This window comes from Scyliorhinus torazame, chromosome 13 (genome assembly GCF_047496885.1).
Source record: "Scyliorhinus torazame isolate Kashiwa2021f chromosome 13, sScyTor2.1, whole genome shotgun sequence".
Lineage (NCBI taxonomy): Eukaryota > Metazoa > Chordata > Chondrichthyes > Carcharhiniformes > Scyliorhinidae > Scyliorhinus > Scyliorhinus torazame.
The window spans coordinates 193,413,434-193,435,190 of record NC_092719.1 but is presented as its reverse complement, the minus strand read 5'-3'; the positions used below and the strand labels follow the sequence as shown (position 1 = coordinate 193,435,190).

The window sequence follows — 21,757 nt, the reverse complement described above, 5'->3', positions numbered from 1 at the left end:
CCAATCCACCTAACCTGCACATCTTTGGACTGTCGGAGGACACCAGGGCGCCCAGAGGAAACCCACGCATACATGGGGAGAAAGTGCAAACTCCACACAGACAGTCACCAGAGGCTGGAATTGAACCAGGGTCCCTAGAGCTGTGAGGCAGCAGTGCTAACCACTGTGCCATATGCGTTACCGTAGTTTATATTAAACTACAAACTATTCAAATTTCACTGATTTTATTGCGAGGGTGACATGCAAGACAAGCAAAATGACTTTCAACAACTGTGATTTTAATGTTTGGAAGCTAGATTAAATAGGCAGAGAGAAAGGATTAATCGTGAAGGTTGCAACGGCCAGAGTACTGTGCAGAGTCATACCCTAGGCAACACCCTTAACCTCACATACTCAGTGAAAGAATGTGACCACTTGACAACACAAATAAAGCAGATCACTGCAAATGAGCAAAAAAGAGCACAAACTGACCTCGGACTCTCCTATGCCTATATAGGGATCAAACGGACAATTAAAATAAGTAGAATGTCACACCACACATCAGTAAGCTTCATAAGCAGCAAGCTTTACAATTTGGAAGCCTTTCAAAAACACAATAATTCAATTTATCATATCTTTCAGATTTTCTTGCAACTCTATTATATTTTATCCAATCTATTTTTCAAATCAATCAAAATTACGGCAGCACAGTAGCATTGTGGATAGCACAATTGCTTCACAGCTCCAGCGTCCCAGGTTCGATTCCGGCTTGGGTCACTGTCTGTGCGGAGTCTGCACATCCTCCCCGTGTGTGCGTGGGTTTCCTCCGGGTGCTCCGGTTTCCTCCCACAGTCCAAAGATGTGCAGGTTAGGTGGATTGGCCACGAGAAATTGCCCATAGTGTCCAAAATTGCCCTTAGTGTTGGGTGGGGTTACTGGGTTATGGGGATAGGGTGGAGGTGTTGACCTTGGGTAGGGTGCTCTTTCCAAGAGCCGGTGCAGACTCGATGGGCCGACTGGCCTCCTTCTGCACTGTAAATTCTATGATAATCTATGTACAAGCATGTGGTTTTGGAAACGGTAAGTGAGTTTACAGAACCCAAATTTAAAATTGGATAGTTTCATATTTGCTAAGCACATACTCAGTTCAACCTAAGTGGTCATTTATGGTTAAAAAAAAAAATCAATGTTTTGAGAACCTATGTAAATGAATTTTATATCGAAACAAACTAATTTTCTTTTCTCAACCCGACTTTTAATAATCTTACATAGAACAAATAAAGGAAGAAAAAGGTCATTCTTTTTTTTAAATAAATTCATTTTTTCTAATTAAGGGACAATTTAGTGTGGCCGATTCACCTACCCTGCACATCTTTGGGTTGTGGGGGCGAAACCCCATACACTGGGGAAAATGTGCAAACTCCACACGGACAGTGACCCAGAGCCAGGATCGTACCTGGGACCTCGGCGCCATGAGACTGCAGTGCTAACCACTGCGCCACCGTGCTGCCCTAAAAATTAATTCTTAAGAGGCAAATAATATTTGAAATTTTGGATTCAAACAATCTTATTCGCAATAATTTGTCCTTGTCTATGACAAAAATCTTTTCAATTAACACAGAGATACTCTTCCTAGCTGATCTCTCATGAAGGATTGGGACAGAATTTGACATAGCTATCGTTTTTTTTGATTAAAGCAAATTAATGTAGATACTGGAATCGGAAACATTAACAGAAAAAGCTGGACAATCTCAGCAGGTCTGACAGCATCTGTAGAGAGAACATGTAGCTAACATTTATAGTCTGGATGACTTTTTGTCAAACCTTTGACAGAGTCATCCAGACTCAAAACGTTAGCCCCGTTTTCTCTCCACAGATGCTGACAAACCTGCTGAGATTGTCCAGCTTTTTCTGGTTTTGTTCCTGTTTTTCGTATTTCTCTGCAGGTGCAGGGAAGAGAAAGGGCAAAAAGGGAAAAAAATAGAAAGGATAGTTAGGAGCACAGAATGCAGTCAACTGAAATATGAGTGACCACATATTGACCTTATAGATTTCCTTACCACTGATTCATCAATATTAGATATCTGGTTACGACTCATATCTAGTGTGGTCAGCATGCTCCATCTCGGGATAACAGCCGCAACCGGGTGCTCAGATGCCATCCCCTCCACCTCCCACTGTTCAAATTCAGAAGCCTCTGGCACAAGGATATCCTAATTAAAACAAATCAATTTTAGCAAATATCTGATGAATGGAGAATGGCATCACTTACTCATACAAACAAAGAATTCCCAACTTTAAAAACATTTCATAGAATCCCTGCAGTGCAGAAGGGGGCCATTCGGCCCATCGAGTGTGCAGCGATACTCCGAAAGGACACTCTACCTATGCCCATACCCCACTGTATCCCCATAAAGCAGCAGTTTCACCTAGCCTGCACATCTTTGGACTTTGGGAGGAAACTGGAGCACCAAGAGGAAAGCCACAGACACGGTAAACGTGAAATCTTCACAGTCACCCAAGGCTGGAATTGAACCTGGGTCCCTGGCACTGTTGAGTCACTGCTAACCACTGTGCCACATGGTTTTGTTCATAATGCAAGGATGTGATCACTAACTTCTTAAAATTATCTCCCCAACTTCCCCAAATTGAAACTTGCCATTTTGATCTTCCACTTTCAGTCTTATGGATTACAAGTGGTTCAATTAACAATCTTGTCCAGCTGAACAAGAGTCTCAAGAAGGACAAGAGCATGAGACACACCAAAACGCCACTACCCACAAGCTCCCTCCAAGCCACACACCACACACTTGGAATTATACCGCTATTCCTTTACTGAGGCTGAGTCCTAAGTGTGCAAATGTGAAGAGGCCAAAGTCGGTCCCTTGCCCTGCTACCTTCTAAAGATTCAAGGCATCCTCCTCCATCAATTCTTGATTTCTCGAGGAATTAAGGGCTATGGAGAGAGAGCGGGTAAATGGAGTTGAAATCAGCCATGATTGAATGGTGGAGTGGACTCGATGGGCCGAATGGCCTTACTTCCACTCCTATGTCTTATGGTCTTATCAGACCACTAATGGGGTTGAGAACCGGTGCAGCTTCACTCTTGATCCCAGAGACATAATGAAGCACTCCATTCTGTATCAGCCAGCACATCTCACACCTTCACTGGAAATGGGGTGCATGGAGGCTACATTTAATGCTCCAAAAAACTCACTTCTGATCTGTGCTCGAGTGCTAAACCAATAGGTGTCTGTTTTAGCACATCCAGACATGTTTCAATAATTGTAATCAATTAGCCCTTGCTGTCTAAAAATAGACTTACAAACAGACGTGACTTTATAGAATGTATGGCATGGAAACAGGCCTTTCGGCCCAAACTGGTCCATGCCCAGCCAAAAGGCCCATTGGACTTATGTTCTATTTTCACTCCTTCACCAAAATAAACTCCTACCGCTTTCATTCTTGTCTGCTTACTAGTGCAAACTGCTGCAAAATAAAGGTGTCAAATCATTCATGGAGCCATATCACATACCTTCAGACAAGAGATAAATACTCAATATAGACCATACAACCACAAGACATAGGAGCAGAATTAGGCCACTCGGCCCATCGAGTCTGCTCCGCCATTCAATCATGGCGAATATTTTCTCATTCCCATTCTCCTGCCTTCTCCCCATAACCCCTGATCCCCTTATTAATCATGAACCTATCTATCTCTGTCTTGAAGACACTCAGTGAATTGGCCTCCACAGCCTTCTGTGGCAAAGAGTTCCACAGATTCACCACCCTCTGGCTGAAGAAATTCCTCCTCATCCTCTTTTAAAGGATTGTTCCTTTACTCTGAGATGGTGTCCTCTGGTTCTAGGTTTTCCTACAAGTGGAAACATCCTCTCCACGTCCACTCTATCCAGGCCTCGCAGTATCTTGTAAGTTTCAATAAGATCCCCTCTCATCCTTCTAAATTCCAACGAGTACAGACACAGGGTCCTCAAACGTTCCTCATGTGACAAGTTCTTAATTCCAGGGATCATTCTTGTGAACCTCCTCTGGAGCCTTTCCAAGGCCAGCACATCCTTCCTTTGATACAGGGCCCAAAACTGCTCACAATACTCCAAATGGGGTCTGACCAGAGCCTTATACAGCCTCAGACGTACATTCCTGGTCTTGTATTCTAGCCGTCTTGACATGAATGCTAACATTGCATTTGCCTTCTTAACTGCCGACTGAACCAGCACATTAACCTTAAGAGAATCGTGAACAAGGACTTCCAAGTCCCTTTGTGCTTCTGATTTCCGAAGCATTTCCCCATTTAGAAAATAATCTATGCCTAAATTCCTCCATCTAAAGTGCATAACCTCACACTTTTCCACATTGTATTTCATTTGCCACTTCATTGCCCACTCTGCAGCTTGTCCAAGTCCTTCTGCAGCCCCCTTGCTTCTTCAATACTACCTGTCCCTCTACAGATCTTTGTATCATCTGCAAACTTAGCAACAGTGCCTTCAGTACCTTCTTCCAGATCATTAATGTATATTGTGAAAAGCTGTGGTCCCAGCACAGACCCCTGAGACACACCACTAGTCACCGGCTTGCCATCCTGAAAAAGACCCCTTTATCCCCACTCTCTGCCTTCTGCCAGTCCGCCAATCCTCTATCCATGCCAGGATTTTACCTTTAACACCATGGGCTTTTAACTCATTTAACAGTCTCCTATGCGGCACCTTGTCAAAGGCCTTCTGGAAATCTAAATAAATCACATCCACTGGTTCTACTTTGTCGAACTTCCTCGTTACCTCCTCAAAGAACTCGAAGTAAGAGATTTGTCAGACACGACCTCCTTTTGACAGAGCCGTGCTGACTCAGTCCTATTTTACCATGCACTTCCAAGTACTTTGCTATCTCATCTTTAATAACAGACTCTAAAATCTTACCAAAGACTGAAGTCAGGCTAACCGGCCTATAATTTCCCATCTTCTGCCTCCCTCCCTTCTTAAACAGCGGTGTTACATTAGCCACCTTCCAGTCCTCTGAGACCCTTCCTGCCTCCAGTGATTCCTGAAAGATCATCACTAATGCCTGCACAGTTTTCTCAGCTATCTCATTTAGGACCCTGGGGTGTAGTCCATCCGGTCCAGGTGACTTATCCACCTTTAGATACACAAAATCATATACATACTTTCATTGTAGCTGTTGAAAAAGTCACACTCATTGTGGCCAGTGAATTCTTCAGGGAAGGAAGTCCAATAATTTGTTTAGCCTCACAGTTATTTATCTGTAACAACACAATGCAAACATTAAATTTGCAAAAAAACAAATAGAATATAATAAAGGAAATTAGATTAAACACATTTTACAAATTTCCAAATTATTGGAGTGTGAAACAAGATTTATATTCAAATTAAACTTCACAATTTTTCCATGTTTTCCCTTCACACGACCAATTTAATCTAATGTTAGATTTAAATTTGTCATGTGCACCAAGGTGCAGTAAAAAGTATTGTTCTGCGTACAGTCCAGGCAGATCGTTCCAAACATGAAAACATAGAACATACGATAAATACGCTATGTAAATGCATAAATATAGACATCGGGTGATGCATATATACTGCTACAACTGTAGTGAAGATGTGTAGAAATCAGTTTAGTACATAAGAGGGCCACTCAGGAGACTGGTAACAATGGGGAAGAAGCCGTTCTTGAATCTATTGTTGAGTGTTCTCAAATTTTTGCCCATCTGTCCCTTTTCCTTCTATCATCTACTGAATGTTGCAGATCTCTGCTTCAATATTAGTCCTACATTCCACAACTTGCACCCCGGTGCAAAAAAATGTTCTTCTGCTTTTTATCCCAAATCTCTTACTTTAATCCTGTACTTAAATTCCAGTATACTGGACCCCCCAATAACTGGAAACTGTATTTCTACCTATTGTACTTCATCCTTTCACAATTTTAAACATCTTCATACTATAATTTCCTCTGTTTCTAATAATACCAAATGTTCATAACTCTTCAAATTCCTATTTTCTTATACTAGGCTGCATTTTGAGAGTCTCCATTGTACCCACTACTGCCCATATAACATTGTGTCCAAAATGGACAAAGTACATCACAGATTTGGCACATACATTTGAACAGGAGGGAATGCAACAGTAAAAGAAAGTTGTATTTTGCAGGTGCAATTTCTCAAATGAAGCATTAAACCACGGGCCCATCTTCCCCCTTGAGTGAGTGCAAAAGATTTTGTGACACAAGAGCAGAGGAATTCTTCTAGTAACCTCGTCAACATTCATTCTTCATCCACCACCACAAAAACAGATTATCCGGTCATTAATCTCATTGCTGTTTGCAGAACCTGGTTGCGCACAAACAGACTGGCATGCCTAAAGTAATTAATTAGTCGTGAAGAACATTAGCTTGTATTTATATAGCACCTTTAACATGATAAAACATCCCAAAGCATTTTTCAAAGGAACCTTGAAGCAAAATATGACAGAGCCATAAAAGGAGATATTCGGCTGAAGTTGCACATAGATATGTCTTTGATTGCTGGAAATAAAATTTTACACCATTTAAAAAGCTTCAGTAATTTGTGGGCATTTCTGGGCAAGTTGAAGGAAAAAGAACTCAATTTGATTCTTTCCTCACAAGTTGCTTGATGCTACTTTGTGCAAACCAGAAAAGCGCTGATCTTTTCTAAGATTTGTCTCAAGACATTAGTAATTACTTTTCTTAAGCATAGGTACCTTGCCATGTAATATACTTCCCATTATTTATTGTTTCGCTGGAAATTATGAAATAAGTTACCGTATTCGGAGAACTTTTTAAAACAAACAAAAAATGGGCTATCGTCAACTAAATTATCTCTTCTCCTTTACTAACCTCAATCTGATGGACAGACTTGAAAATTGATAAATCAAATTTAAGGAGATGTTCTTGAATATTGCTGCTACCAACAGATCCTCTGGTGCCTGCTATCTGTTAGTGAAAAAAATGAGTTTTTTTATAATCCTTCACAATTTAAAATTAAAGAGACACAAGTGACTTTTAAAAAAATAAAGATAATTCTGCACTGATAGCTCAGTATTTCTTTGCTGCATGGACGTGGAAGATGTTGTTTCCTACGTCAAGTTTAAATCTCGGCTAAGCTTTTTGCGAAGTGATGCAAAATAGAATCAAAGCATTTAATCCACAAAGCAGTTGCAAAGAAGGGTCAATGGCATCCTTAAACTGCCTGATCAAGACAGACAGAAGCTCAAAATAATTATTTTCAATGTCCAATGTATTCTACCCATGAAACATAGAAGTAATAAGATTCTCTAATTTGTAATAAAATATTTTCCTTTCCTGAAAACAATAATTGACTGGTTGCACCACAGCAACCTTTATAAGCAAATTAAAATTACAGTTGTACAAGAGCATCAAAAGGCTCAAATTTGCAAGCCATAAAGGGCAGTGCAAAATGTCTCCGTCATACACTAGACTTTACAATTTTTAGAGAATTGATTTTTACCTTCAAGTACTTGAGTCGACAAGCAAAGTCCAGGATGTGTCCAAGGTCAGTCTTGGCATCACCATTGGCACAGGTGGGACTGGCCAGCCTCAGCTGTTGGGTGATCGCATACAACTGTAGTGGTTTAAGGCAAAAAGCTTCACCCACCAAGAGCAACTGCTCACCTATAAAATTGTATTAAAAATATTTTAAAATTTGTAGACAAATGACACTTCACTTGATAAAGACTAAGCTGGGATACATTTAGAACAGATATATTAATTGATGGAAAGTTTACTGAGAAGACATTTATTTCCGCTACTTTAACTAATAAGGCTAATTCTTAAAATGAAATCTCTCCTTCCTTTCAATAAGCAATCATGCCAAGGAAGCTTCTGTACAGCAGAATTCCAAGTTCAAATTTTAGATGAGGGTTAAGTTCATGATACAAGATTGTGTTTCCTGGCATCATATTGTCGAAGTTTAGTTATAAGGAGAACCTTTTTCCATTTTATCCATAACTTAAAATTCCATTCATGCTTCATTATTATCCCACTGAAATTATTGCAGTCTTAAAAAGAAAACCAGGTAGACAAATTTGCAATAGCAGCCCACAAAGTCAAGACCTTTAGCATTCAAAATGAAAAACTATACCTTTGTGAAACAGTTGCTCAGCAAGGGCAGCCGTAATGCCATTTATCTCCTGCAACAGAACACAATATTCTAAAATTCAAATTACAAGATTCACATCTGTACAAATGTGATCTAGATGTGTGCTTGACCATTAAGAGTCAGAAATTTGTGAAAAGTTTGTTCTTTTTTTCCTGTCTACAAATCAGACCGATTTTAGTCAGCTCTGTGGCAAGATGCAAACAGCACTCATTAAACTATCCAGAGGCAGAGAGTTTATCCAGTGATTAGCTGCATCTTTTGTACTGTGTTTCCAAACTACTGTAAAAGACGCTTTTCGAAAAGCAGAAATATTCCCTGATTTTTTTCTCATACTTCATATTGATGAGACAAAGATAGGGAATTATAATTCTTGTCAATGCTTTTTGCCTCGCATTCAAGATAATTCTTGTTTTTGTTCATTTACAGGATGTGGACGCCTAGGTCAGCATTTATTGCCCATCACTACTTGCCCTCGAGATGGGAAGTGGTGAACTGCCTTCTTGAACTGCTACAGTCCCAGAGGTGTAGGTCCACCCAGAGTGCTAATATGGAGGGAATTCCAGGATTTTGACCCAGTGACAGTGAGGGAACAATGATAAATTTCCAAGTCAGGACGGTGAATAGCTTGGAGGGGAATCCCCAGGTGGTGTCCCCATGTGTCTGCAGCCCATGTCCTTCTAGATGGTATCAGTCATGGGTTTGAAAAGTGCTGCCTAAGGAACCTTGGTGAGTTCCTGCAGTACATTTTGCAGATGGTACACACTGCTGCTACTGTTCATTGGTGGGGAGGGGATTGAATGTTTGTGGAAGAGGTAGCAATCAAGCAGGCTGCTTTGTCCTGGATGGTGTTGAGCTTCTTCAGTGTTGTTGGAGCTGCACTCATCCAAGCAAGTAGACAGCATTCCATAACACTCCTGACTTATGCCTGTCCATCATCTACAAGGCATTCGAGAGTCAGGAGGCGGGTTACTTGCCATAGGATTCCTAGCCTCTTTCTTGCAGCCACAGTATTTATATGGTGAGTCCAATTCAGTTTCTGATCAGTGGTAATTCCAAGGATGTTAATAGTGGGGGATTCAGTGATGTTAATGCCATTGAATGTCATGGACGATGGTAGATTCTCTCTTGTTGGAGATGGTCATTGACTGGGAGTTGTAGCATGAATGTTATTTGCCACCCGTCAGCCCAAGCCGGGATATTGTCCGGGTCTTGCAGCGTTTGGACATGGACTGCTTCAGAATCTGAGGAGTTGTGGATGTGCAGCGAGTTAAATCTTGATTGGTCAAGAGGCCTTAATTGAAGGAGTTCAGATATCATGGAGAGGTGTAGATAGGAAGAAAAGAACTGAAAATTGGCCAGGGGTGCAGAATTTTTTCAGGAAGCAACATCAAACCATATACAAGGTTACTGCTTTTATAAGTATGAGTTGAATTTTCATTTTGCACATATAGGATAAACAAGTGTAGGATAAACAAGTGTCGAATTAACCATGCAACAAAATTTGGGGCATTGGTTTCAGCCATAATGCTGCCCATTGATTCTTACAGATCAGCATGAGAAATTGTTGCGGTATTGATTCTTACCAATGAGCACTAGAAATTGTTGTGATAGAGTGAGATTGTGTTATTGGACTCGTAACCAGAAGCCTGAACTAATAACATAGAGAAATAGAGAATGTGCCTCAATTCTTTGAAATTTGGTTAAATATTGTTATAGTAAAAGTGACTATAAAACTGTCACACCATTATAAAATCACAATTGGTTTACTAATGTCCTTTTGGGAAGAAAAAATGCCATCCTTGCCACATTTGCCCTCTATGTAACTGTAGTCCCAACATGGTCAGCTCTTAACTTCCCCATGAAGGTGGCCAAGCAAGCCACTCAATTGCATCAAATTGTTGCATACAGCAGTTAAGAAGGCACATTACTTGCCTACAGTGGCAAGTAAGGATGGAAAAATAACCACCTTGCCAGTGACACCAATACATGAGCAAGGAACTGCACTTTAAAAAAATGTCAGTACATGCATTTATCAATGAATCCAACAATTGAGAGCATCATCATAGAATCCCTATAGTGCAGGAGGTCATTTGGACCATTGAATCTGCACCGATCCTCTGAAAGAGAGTACTCCCACTCAAGCTCACCACCACCACCCCCCCCCCCCCCCCCCCCCACACCACCCTATCCCAACACCCCCTTGAGCTAACCTACACATCTTCATTGGACACTAAGGGGCAATTTAGCATGGCCAATCCACCTAACCTGCACATCTTTGGACTTCGGGAGAAAACAGTAGCACCAGAAGGAAATCCACGCAGACACAGTGAGAACGCACAAACTCCACACAGACAGTTATCGAAGGCTAGAATTAAACCTGGGTCCCTGGCGCTGTGAGGCAGCAGTGCTAACCACTGTGCCACCATGTTGCCCCAATGATTTTAAATGTATAAAACAAAAAACAAATTCTTAAGCACCAAACATATCACAGAATAAGATTTTTTTTTTTTTTTAAACTTACATACAGATGAAAATTCAGAAAAAATGACAACATTTTTGGTGCAGCATATGGGAACTTCGTGAGAAGAGTTTGCAAATAGGCCTCTAATTCTTTCTGCCTTTTTTCTATAAAGGTTTTGGAATTTTTGCCAATGATCTTCTTTGGTGGAAGTAGGTTTTTGTCAATCTTCTTTTCTGCAGTTAGCTAAAACAGAATAAAAATGTTAAAGAATACATTTCCGAAAACTGAATTGGCAAAGGCCATCGATTTTTCGCACACTTGAATCATAAGGAACTTCACACATCGGACAATTGCATTTTAAATTAAGCAAAGCAGGTATCAGCTCAAACTGCAAAGCATTCACTAGAGTATGAAGGAATGTGAACCAAAGAGATATTTTGCAATATGATGGTTAACTTCCTGGGGAGCAGCGAAGAGTGTACATTCATTATAAGAGATTTCACTGATGGTGGTTACAGAAAAGAACTAAAGTGATGGAGAACATGCTAGCACCCTGCTCAATGCCTTTTTTATAGTATTATTCATTACAAATCTTCTATTCCACTGGAAAGGTTCATCATTGAGGAGGTAGTGAGCTAGTGCTTCCCGGAGAGACTCGTGGAAAGAGTCTGTAGAACAATCATACTTCCCACTGACTGACTAGCCCTTGGAAAACACATACAATTGTTTTCTATATTTATCTTCTCCAATCTCAGCATCAAACCTTTTTTAACAAGTACAGCTTTAATGCAGGATCAGCTTCAATGACGTGGGCATTGACAATGTAGTTTTAGGAAGAGTGCCCAAATATGTGTCCTTACAATCCACACTGACCTGGCTTAGCCAGCATGAGTGGAATAAGCTTTCTTTCAGATGGGCATGTGTGTTGCACACTCTTATTGTGTACAAGCAAAACAAAACTGACCGTTAAAGCTATCAAAATGGAATCCAATCATCTCTGGCATTCATGTGACTAGTCCCACATACATTGACTACTAATACTTTCTTAAATAGCCTGATAAGCATGCTATATATGAAAATCTCTACTGAGAGGAAAGTCAACCAGAAACCACATGACATCTTGAGATGGTTAATAAATGCACTCGTATCCCAAGAACACAACAATGCTTCACATTAACAGTTAGTTACTTCAACACTTTAGAATTACGATTTTTCAGAAATTGGAATTCTAAAAAGATAGTCACAGAAATAACAGCACAGGAAGCCATTGTTCACCACTGTGCTTGTGCGAGCTTCTATTTAAACCAAATATTTAAAACCCACTTCCCTGTCCTTTTTTTGCTAAAAGAGGCCTTCTAAATTATTTAGCCAATCCTTTTAAATTATTTGGAAATTTCTGTTTCATTAGCCACACAGTAAAGCAAATAAATCTCAATCCTGTATCTGCAGCTAACCTGAAGTTTTGTCTGCTCGTTTCAAATTCACCAATCATTTAGAACAATTGTTTGCAATTTACCTTTGGAAAACTGCTTAAATTGCACCTTAATCTTCTCTGTTCCAGTCAAAAATGTTCCACTTATTCTACACTGTCTGTGTAACGATTACCTTTTATTCCCAGTAACATTCTAGTAAATCTCCAGTTTCCCCCATTGCTCAAAATTTCCTATAACGGAATGTCCAGATCTAAATTCAATAATCTATTGTTTTTATTTTTAATGCCGTTAAACGTATCCGTGTCTCCAAATTAATCTTCCTGATGTACACTTGCAAAATGGCTTAGGGTGTCCCTTTATGTTAAAGATTACATATCAATATCAAGCTTTTTGCTGCCCCCAAAGTAAAATGGCTCCTGCATTCACTTGTGTATATAATCAGATTCCTTCAATCAAGCTCTATCGATCGTTTACAAATTTATGATGACAACCCCAATTAGGTCAAGTCTCAGTGTACACCAATTTCATCACCATATTATAGATTCCAGAAGTTTACTCATAAAATGATTAAATGTTTCCCATTTCTAGTTTTTCAGTTGCCCTCTCTTGTACAGATGTGTAACATTTACCACTCTGTAGTCTTTAAGCGCAATCACTGTTTCCAAATAGTTTTGCTTTCTTGAGTACTGGAATGCATAAAGGTCAGATAATTTGTATTTTTAATTCCATTACCATGTTTTGCTCAACCAAATTACAATCTGATTAAAAAGGATATATTTATGCATACTGGAACTGGGGCTTAAGGTGCACAGAATACAGCTTAATTATCCAGTATATGTAGTCTAAGCTTATTGTATCTGAACTTTGCAATTAACACACAATCAACCAACACAAAGCAGCAGCGGCAGCAGCCAGGTCTGGTGCAGACATAAATGACGGAAGCCAAGAACAGAAACACAAAATTATGGGGAGGTGTAATTATGAAAGCAAGGTTTCAATGCACCCTGGCATGGAAGTATTAAGCATGTCACAAGCAACAGGTCAAGTCACAGAGCAAATTGTTGAGACTACAAATTTGCAAACCAAAACATTGTGGTTCAAAAGGGATGTCAGACTTATTCAAGCATTACTTCTGATACTATTTAATAGGGAAAGCAATTTATAAGTGATATGCCTGTGTTTATTCAGACAATTAATATTGTCTTTGGCAAACTCGGAGTGTACTAATATTTACCAAAGATTTGATAACCACTGGTTGAGAAGATCACTGAAGCCAATTGATTTAAAGGCTGCAGCTAGTTTCCTAGACCATTGGAGCAGATACTGAAATCTGGTGTACAAGCCACACATGAATTTGAAGTGCATCCCTGCTTAAAAGCCACACGAAAGTTGTTGTTGTATGTCAGAATTCAAAGCAGAACCTGTTTTTCAGAAAATTTGGCAGAGGGTGTATACATCTAGCATTTAATTACTACAAAGAATCTTAGTAAAATACAAGTGTTTTACAATATGCAAAACTTGCCTTTTCATGTAGCTCATGAAAATCACTGTAGCGGTGTTTAACTGTCCATTGATGATTCCCAACTTTCACTTCTATGATATACACCTAAAGAAGTTATAGGCTTTCATTAGTGACAGCTACCAATATGCAGCAGTGATTTAAATAATTAAGGACGGGATACACACATTTGATGTTTTGCCAACTGCTAAAAGTCACTAACCTTGTAACATAACCCACAATACATCAAGCTATTACTTTTAAGCTCTTTCATTCTCTTTGAGGAGAATAATGAATCAATATGATGGGAAAAGAAACAAATTAGGTCAGCATAAAATCACAAGAATTCTGTCTGATGCCAAAACAATAATAAAACCAAATTAACCGCAATAAAAATCTTAGACCCCATCAAATTAAACATTCCCTTCCTCCAAGACCAACACAAAGTGTTTGCATTGAGATGCTCTGCAACAGCTTGTCAAGGCTTCTTCGACAGTACCTCCCAAATCCACAATCTCTGCCACACAAAAAAGACAAGGGACGAGATTCTCCGACCCCCCGCCGGGTCGGAGAATCGCCAGGGGCTGGCGTGAATCCCGCCCCCGCCGGTTGCCGAATTCTCCTCCATCGGAGATTCGGCGGGGGCGGGAATCGCGCCGCGCCGGTTGGCGCCCCCCCCCCCGCGATTCTCCGGCCCGGATGGGCCGAAGTCCCGCCACTAAAATGCCTGTCCCGCCGGCGTAGATTAAACCACCTATCTTACCGGCGGGACAAGGTGGCGTGGGCAGTCCGGGGTCCTGGGGGGGGGGGGGGGGGGGGGGGGGGGGGCGCGGGGCGATCTGGCCCCCGGGAGTGCCCCCAGGGTGGCCTGGCCCACGATCGGGGCCCACCGATCCGCGGGCGGGCCTGTGCTTTGGGGGCACTCTTTCCCTTCCGCCTTCGCCACGGTCTCCACCATGGCGGAGGCGGAAGAGACTCCCTCCACTGTCCATAAACTAATCAGTTTTGCAATGGTGAAGCTAGATGAAGCAATTTTAATTAAAGCTATTATTCAAAAACACAAATATTTAGATTGTTCAATAAAACAATTTAAAATATTTATTTCACATCTGTACTAATTTTAAATATTTTTAAACCAATTATACAAAATGCTCTATCCAGAACAAAAATGCACCATCCTCCAAGGCTCAGTGAACAACCTATCCACACGGACAAGAAAGATGTTAGATTCAACCCTTTCTTCACAAATCAGCTGATCACAACCGAGCCAGACATTTGGACAACCTGTGGGCTGAGGTGTGAAATCAGGCCCCCAATATTCAGGAAATCCAGCTGAAAGTGTTGATTGCCAGGATTGTGGATGATGACAAGATTCAGCTCAAAAGTATTAACTAACCATACTGAATTCAATCAAAAGTAATATTTAACCATACTGCACTAGAAATCAAATAGACAGGCAGCCCAAGAAGAATCTTAAAGGCTACGCTCCGGTTTCCCTGATCAGTTACCCGAGAATTGGACATCAACTAAGTATAAAGCTTTTAACTTTTAAATTCAAGAGACCATGAAATCTGTTAAACATTTGTAATGTTAAGAGCTTTCATGCACTGACCACTTGTGTAGTTTACTAAATATTCATGCAGCAAGATGGGTTGTATCAGACTTGAGCTCCACAATGTGCAATAATCTGCATCTCAACAAATGTTCTGTACTATGAAGAATGAATGCAAAATATCCACACAGAAAATTGGGAAGTGCAGGAGTGGTTCACAGACTTCTTTGACTCAGATCATAAAATTGTTTTGCTTTCACTCTGCAAAGTCAGGCCTGTCTCAAATCAAAAAGCTTTGAAGTTTGTTTCTCATTTAAGAGGACTGGATATGAAAAGTCAAACAGGAGTTTTAATTCTTTCTTGCCACCCAACCCCACAAATACATATTATTTGCTTAACAAACCTTAGTGTAGAAGACACAAAAACAAAAGACCAGCCAGAAACAAAACCCCAAACCAGGAAATTATGGCTTCCTAAACCACAAGGTACAAAAACTACCAAAGTACTGCAAGTGCAAAACTTAAAATATTGTTACTAGCATTGTATATTTCCAAGATTAGATCAAATAGATTTCTAACTTCAGATCAGGCAGGTTCCAATAATGTTGGAATTTTAATTTGGATAAAAAGCCCAGGAATTATAACAATAATCTTTTATTGTCACAAGTATGAAGTTACTGTGAAAGACCCCTACGATAATTTATTCAGAGTTTTGAATTAAACTAACATTAGTAGTTCTCAGTTTTGACATCAGAGGTAGAGAAGTTTATGGAGGGAACTGCAGAAATAAGGGCTTTGACAGCTGAAGCCATGGTCAAAGAAAATTTGGAATGTGCACAAGGCCAGAATTAGAGACATGCTGACCCATCAGTAGATAATAAGGTTGGAGGCACGTTCCAGTACTTTAACTGTTAGTCATGTGTAAACCTTAACAAAATGTCAGCTGTTATTCAAACATCATAACAATTCTACCTTCACTTAAGGAACAGACAATCTCTCAGCCCCAGGGAGGTCACTAGATAATAATACATCTGGGGGAAGGAGCCGATTCTCAGGCAAAGAAATCGATCAAGTTATCTATAGATGAGTTAAGAAAATGGAAACCTCTAAGATGGAAGAAATAGCATCTGCAAGAAGGTCTCATCACAATCTGTTGGGCATGTCCAAATTAGCCATAAAGATACGGATTAGTCCACAGAGAAGACAGCATTCTGATCTACTTTCTAGACAATGAAAGAGAGAGGAAAATGTTCTGCACCCTATTGTTGAAGGGTGCAGTTAGGCTGGTCTAATTATATTTTCCAAAGTGAAATCTGTTCCCATTCTGGCCTCCACGCAAGCATTTGTGGAAATGTAGGTCAGAAGAATGTACACTGATCTGTAATAAAACAAACATTTGAGTCCACCTAAACGTTAAAAAACACAAGAGTATGTTATATGCCTTGCTCCATATTATGCTATAAATACTTCTATACAGGTCGATGAGATGGACTGTTGTTATAAGCGTAATATCACATTAGAAACATTTCCGCAGCATATTCAATAAATAATGTCCAATTATGGCCCATTTTAGATTAAATTGGATTACTACCCCTTCCTACAGATTGAGGTGCTGTTTGAAGGAGGGCGACGCCGCTGAAAGCAGAAGGCGATGGAGTGGAAGAATCCTTTCCACTTCTTCACCCATGTTAAAATCGGTTCCTCCCCTTCCCTCTTCCCACATTCCGAAGTTCTCCCTGTCCCGAGTCCCAGCCGCCGAGATCCAAACACCAGAACGTCTTTCTCACCGTATAATTTTCCACCAGTTCCGACCCGATGATGCGGATTTCTTTTCCCTCGCACTGCCCTTCCGCAAACCGGCCCGCGTCCATCCTGTTTCTGATAAATGTAAACAAGGAGAGGGAGGTGAATAGATACCCTTCTCCCTCAGCCCTGACTTCGCATCGCCGCCGCCATTTTGCCTCTACTCCCGGCAGCCGCCAGCTGCAACAACAACTTTGTTGACATGCGCACAAGGGGCGCTGGCCCGTCACTTGTTCCTTGCTCAGCTCATCAACCTGAGCCCCACCCGTCAATCATTGATAAACAGCTTGTCCCAATCGCCTCTGTGCAAATGGCTTTGCAACCGTTGTCACTGTTGCAGATTACAAATATAACGGCAAACTTTAAGAAAAATTCTGATGCAATTTTTTTAAACTTCGTAATTACATTACCTTACATCTCAGTAAAGGAAACTATTCAGACCTCAATTTGATGATTTGATTTATTTATTATTGTCACATGTATTGGTATACAGTGAAAAGTATTGTTTCTTGCAATTTGTTCATTCTAAAGCAGCTCACCCGCCTCCCCCCCCCCCCCCCGCATCAACAAAAATTTGGATTTACATAGTGCCTTTATTGTAATTGGATACCCCAAAGGAAGCACTTCACAGGAACATTATTGAGGATAATTTGCCACAAAGCCACAAAATACAATGTAAGGATAGTCAGCCAAAAATTTGGTCAGAACGAACAAAAGGTGGTGAGGTGTTGGGGAGGTATTCCAGAGCTTAAGGCCAAGGTTGCTGAAGCGATAGCGATAAGGCCATGGCAAGATTTGAAAATAACGCTGAAAGTTTTAATATCAAGGTATTGTTTGACCAGGAGCCGATGTAAGTCAGCAAGTGCAAGGGAGTTGGTGAAAGGGTCTTGCTACGATTAAGAACAGGTGTTTACAGAGGGTAGAATGCAGGATGCCAGCAGGATGCACTGGAATAGTGAAATCTGGAGGCAACAACTACATGGATGATGGTTTCAGTGGAAGATTATGTGGGGCAGTGGTGTGATGTTATAGAGGTGGAAATGGGCAGGCTTAGCGATGACATGTTGCTTCTGTTTTAAAAATAAATTTAGAGTACCCAATTCATTTTTTCCAATTAAGGTGCAATTTAGCGTGGCCAATCCACCTACCCTGCACATCTTTGAGTTGTGGGGGCGAAACCCACACAAACATGGGGAGAATATGCAAACTCCACACGGACAGTGACCCAAAGTCAGGATCGAACCTGGGACCTCGGCGCGGTGAGGCAACAGTGCTAGCCACTGTGCCACCGTGCTGCCCATATATTGCTTCTTAAAGTACTTCCTTTCATTGCTCCATCCTCAACTCCATTCCATCAGTTGATCACTGATCAAAATGATCTGCATTAATCCTAAATTTGCTTTATAGTAGTTTCAACCTGCATCTCTGATCAACACTCACAATTGAACTTATTGTATGCCTCTACAACATTACTTAACAGATTCCTCCACTCAAAGAAAACATGGTTTACCAGTTTTTCCTTATAACTCAGAGCATGCATGCTAGCGACCAGCCTTAAGGTTCTTCTCACACTGCCTCCAAAACTTCACTGTCTCTCTTGTGTCTCAGCAAGCAGAACTGAATGCAGTATTGAAAGTATAGTCTGACCAGAGCAAAGTTTGGAATGGCCACATCTTCTATTTACTTATTTTCAACTATATTGTCTCCATAGGTCAACATTTTATTGCCTTTATTGATTTTTCTTTTCCAATGGTTGGGCATGTTGAATGGATAAGTCAGCTAAGACTCCTCAATATCTCGCAACACACTTCAGGCTAGATAAGTGCTGGAAATTATATCTGGTACTCCAAGTTATTAATTGGCATTTGGTGACATTTGGCCAATGCCAAGTCAAGATTTTCATACAACGTCACCATGACATAGCAGGAATGTCAGCTCCCTTTTTGATTGGTCGGGGGTGATGGTGATTGCTATTCTGTACACTGTCCTTATCCTCTGAAGGAGGCCCTCTGAAAGTGATTGCAATTTCAGGATGTTGCATGTGTAGATTAGCTCAGAAATCCTGATGTTGCAGTTTGTCACTCGGGGTTCCAACACAGGCTGCATTGTGGACACCCTACAAACCCAACCAACACCCTCTCAGGTGGTATTAATGAAATCAGTGAGAATTTCAACTTTCCCGCTTCCCATTTTTTCCTCAAAAATCCATAAAAAGTTACACCTTATTTAATCAGGTTTAACTGGGTTTTATAATTTAACAAACAACAGATCTTGCCCTGAAAAAAATAATTTCATATTCATGGAGTGTTAGTGACTGGCTAATTAGTAGGTATTTTGAGCTAACTTTTGTTATGATCCCAGTTGATGTTACTACTGGACGGGAAGATCCTAGAATGGAACGCTGATTCAAAACATCCTAACTTTAACTTTTTTTTAGAAAAACATGGATGAACATAGTCACAGGGATACCAATTAGCTACAATACAATACAAAACTCCTTCACTCCCACTGAGCTTCACAAATGTTCACAGATTTTAAGCAGACCACTGGTTATAAAATATGTCTTCAGCTGAAATGTTCCCAATAAACACACAGTTTTTCATTTCATTTCCCTGTAACCCAACAGTCTATCTATGGTCAAACAACACCACACTCTGAAACAAAGTGGCAAATGCCACTCAATCGATCTTCTGTGGATTTCTCCTCAAACTGCCGCCAGATGATTGTCACACAGGTGTTTCCAAATTCCACTCTCAAAAAGACACACTTTAAAATCTTCTTTCAGCCAACGCTTTCTCTCAGCCGTTTGAGCAAGGACCCGCCTCCAGGTTTTCCAGCTCTCCTTTCAGTATTCCTTTGTCTTGAATTGCAACATGCATCTAAACTTTGACACATAAACTCAAATACTCAGAACAGAATACCATTGTTTCAAAAACTCAAAATAAGGACGCCAAATCTTTGGATAGCTTCAGTTATATAGCTTTTCTATAGCCAACCTCGTCAGCTCTTCTATTCCCAGGCCTGAGTGTAGATTCACTGGACATTACCCTCTTCCAATGGCATTTCCTTTTTGTTCCTTTTTTCTTCAATATTCCTGGAGTTTCTTTTTCATTCCCTGGTTTCTAGAACTAACAGTCCCTTACCTTCTCTGGAGCTTGCTTTCGTGCCCATTACTCCATTGTATAGCTTTACTATTTCTAGCTGAGCCGAGAGCTGTTCCCTCTCTAGCCTCCTATCTCCAATTGCCTCTTGGTTCAGTTTAAAACACACCCAAAAAGCCTACTAAACCCCTAAAAGTGGCACGTGGTTGCTAAGCAGCATCTCATTCTTTCTCCCAGCTCGTGTCTACTTTTCCCATCAAAAGTCTTCTTTCAGCACAAAATAAAATCAAAAACCTCCATACATATGATACACCATCAATAATACACGACGCGTTGATAAAGTTAGCTGAGACTTTAATACACTAAACAGCAAGCCTCCAGCCTCTGGACCCGAACTGGGGCCAGAGGTGGAGACTTGCCACTCTTATACAGAAAGCCCCGAGGGGAGGAGCCACAGGCGGAGCCATCTGGACAAGCCCAGGCATGTATGGAACAGTACAGACCAGACAATACAGTCACGTGGTTTACCACAACATACAAGCACTTTTGTTTAACATGAATCCAACAAAAGGTGTGCTCGCCCCTACACAAAACACTAAATTAAACCCACTTTAATATATACCTTATTTCTAATATTTGACAATACAATTATAGATAACTTAAACCTACCTCTGTTATAAACATTTTTTTAAATAATTTTATTTTTAAAATGTCTTTTGGAATATTTCACTTTGTACCTTGCCCTGCGTTTCTATTCTAATCATTAATTTTCTCTAGGTATAATTTTTGAATGCCCAGTGAACAAAGTTGCTACCAGTAGCAGTACACAGCACAGCAATGAAGCTGAAAATCTCATCAGAGAGATTGCTAGACCGCTAAGTCTCTCAACAAATCTCACCTCAAAGCAAGCGGCAGGCACCCCTTGCTTTGCCACTGACTGCAAAACCTGGGCCAATGATTTTACCAACAGACAGTAGTGGTGAAAAAATGTTTTTCAAACTGGAGGGAAGTGTGTAATGGTGTACTCCAGAGACCTGTGTTGAAGCTACTCGTGTCAACCCTGTCAACCATTTTTGACGCTCTGCATGAGACGAGTTCTGTATAAAATACAAGCTGTTTTCATTATTTTATCGCAACACCTTTGGTGCCAGCATGTCTAACTGGAGTTGAAACCAACAGTAAACTCCATGTTGTTGTGTTCAGTGTTATGGCCGTGGTAATGATGTACAAAGAACATCTAGGACGAAATTCTCCCCCAACGGCGCGATGTCCGCCGACTGGCGCCCAAATCGGCGCCAATCAGATGGGTATCGCGCCGCCCCAAAGGTGCGGAATGCTCCGCATCTTTGGGGGCCGAGCCCCAACATTGAGGGACTAGGCCGAAGCCGGAGGGATTTCCGCCCCGCCAGCTGGCGGAAATGGCGTTTGGTGCCCCGCCAGCTGGCGCGGAAATGCGGCGCATGCGTGGGAGCGTCAGCGGCCGCTGACAGTTTCCCGTGCATGCGCAGTGGGGAGAGTCACTTCCGCCTCCGCCATGGTGGAGGCCGGGGCGGATGCCGAAGGGAAAGAGTGCCCCCACGGCACAGGCCCGCCCGCGGATCGGTGGGCCCCGATCGCGGGCCAGGCCACCGTGGGGGCACCCCCGGGGTCAGATCGCCCCGCGCCGCACGCCGCCTGGTCCCGCCGGTAAATACCAGGTTCAATTTATGCCGGCGGAACAGGCAATTTCTGGGCGGGACTTCGGCCCATCCAGGCCAGAGAATTGAG

General features: G+C 41.2%; 1 protein-coding gene across 8 annotated transcripts in view; it reads right to left on the bottom strand.

The window, feature by feature from the left end:
• Positions 1-17,063, bottom strand: part of nisch (nischarin) — a 73,867-nt gene extending 56,804 nt beyond the window's left edge. For 7 of the 8 annotated variants that reach the window (XR_011934193.1, XR_011934194.1, XM_072472653.1 and 4 more), the window contains exons 1-8: positions 16,874-17,063; positions 13,560-13,643; positions 10,665-10,847; positions 8,126-8,174; positions 7,493-7,656; positions 6,862-6,957; positions 5,159-5,254; positions 2,040-2,192 (exon numbers count right to left, since the gene is read on the bottom strand). Coding sequence is in view for 6 of the 8 variants with exons in the window: in XM_072472653.1 (XP_072328754.1) it covers positions 2,040-2,192; positions 5,159-5,254; positions 6,862-6,957; positions 7,493-7,656; positions 8,126-8,174; positions 10,665-10,847; positions 13,560-13,643; positions 16,874-16,957 (909 nt within the window). In the remaining 2 variants the exon portion in view is untranslated. The remainder of the gene's footprint in view (positions 1-2,039; positions 2,193-5,158; positions 5,255-6,861; positions 6,958-7,492; positions 7,657-8,125; positions 8,175-10,664; positions 10,848-13,559; positions 13,644-16,873) is intronic. The other variant, XM_072472655.1, reaches the window with a different exon arrangement.
• Positions 17,064-21,757: the final 4,694 nt, after the last annotated feature.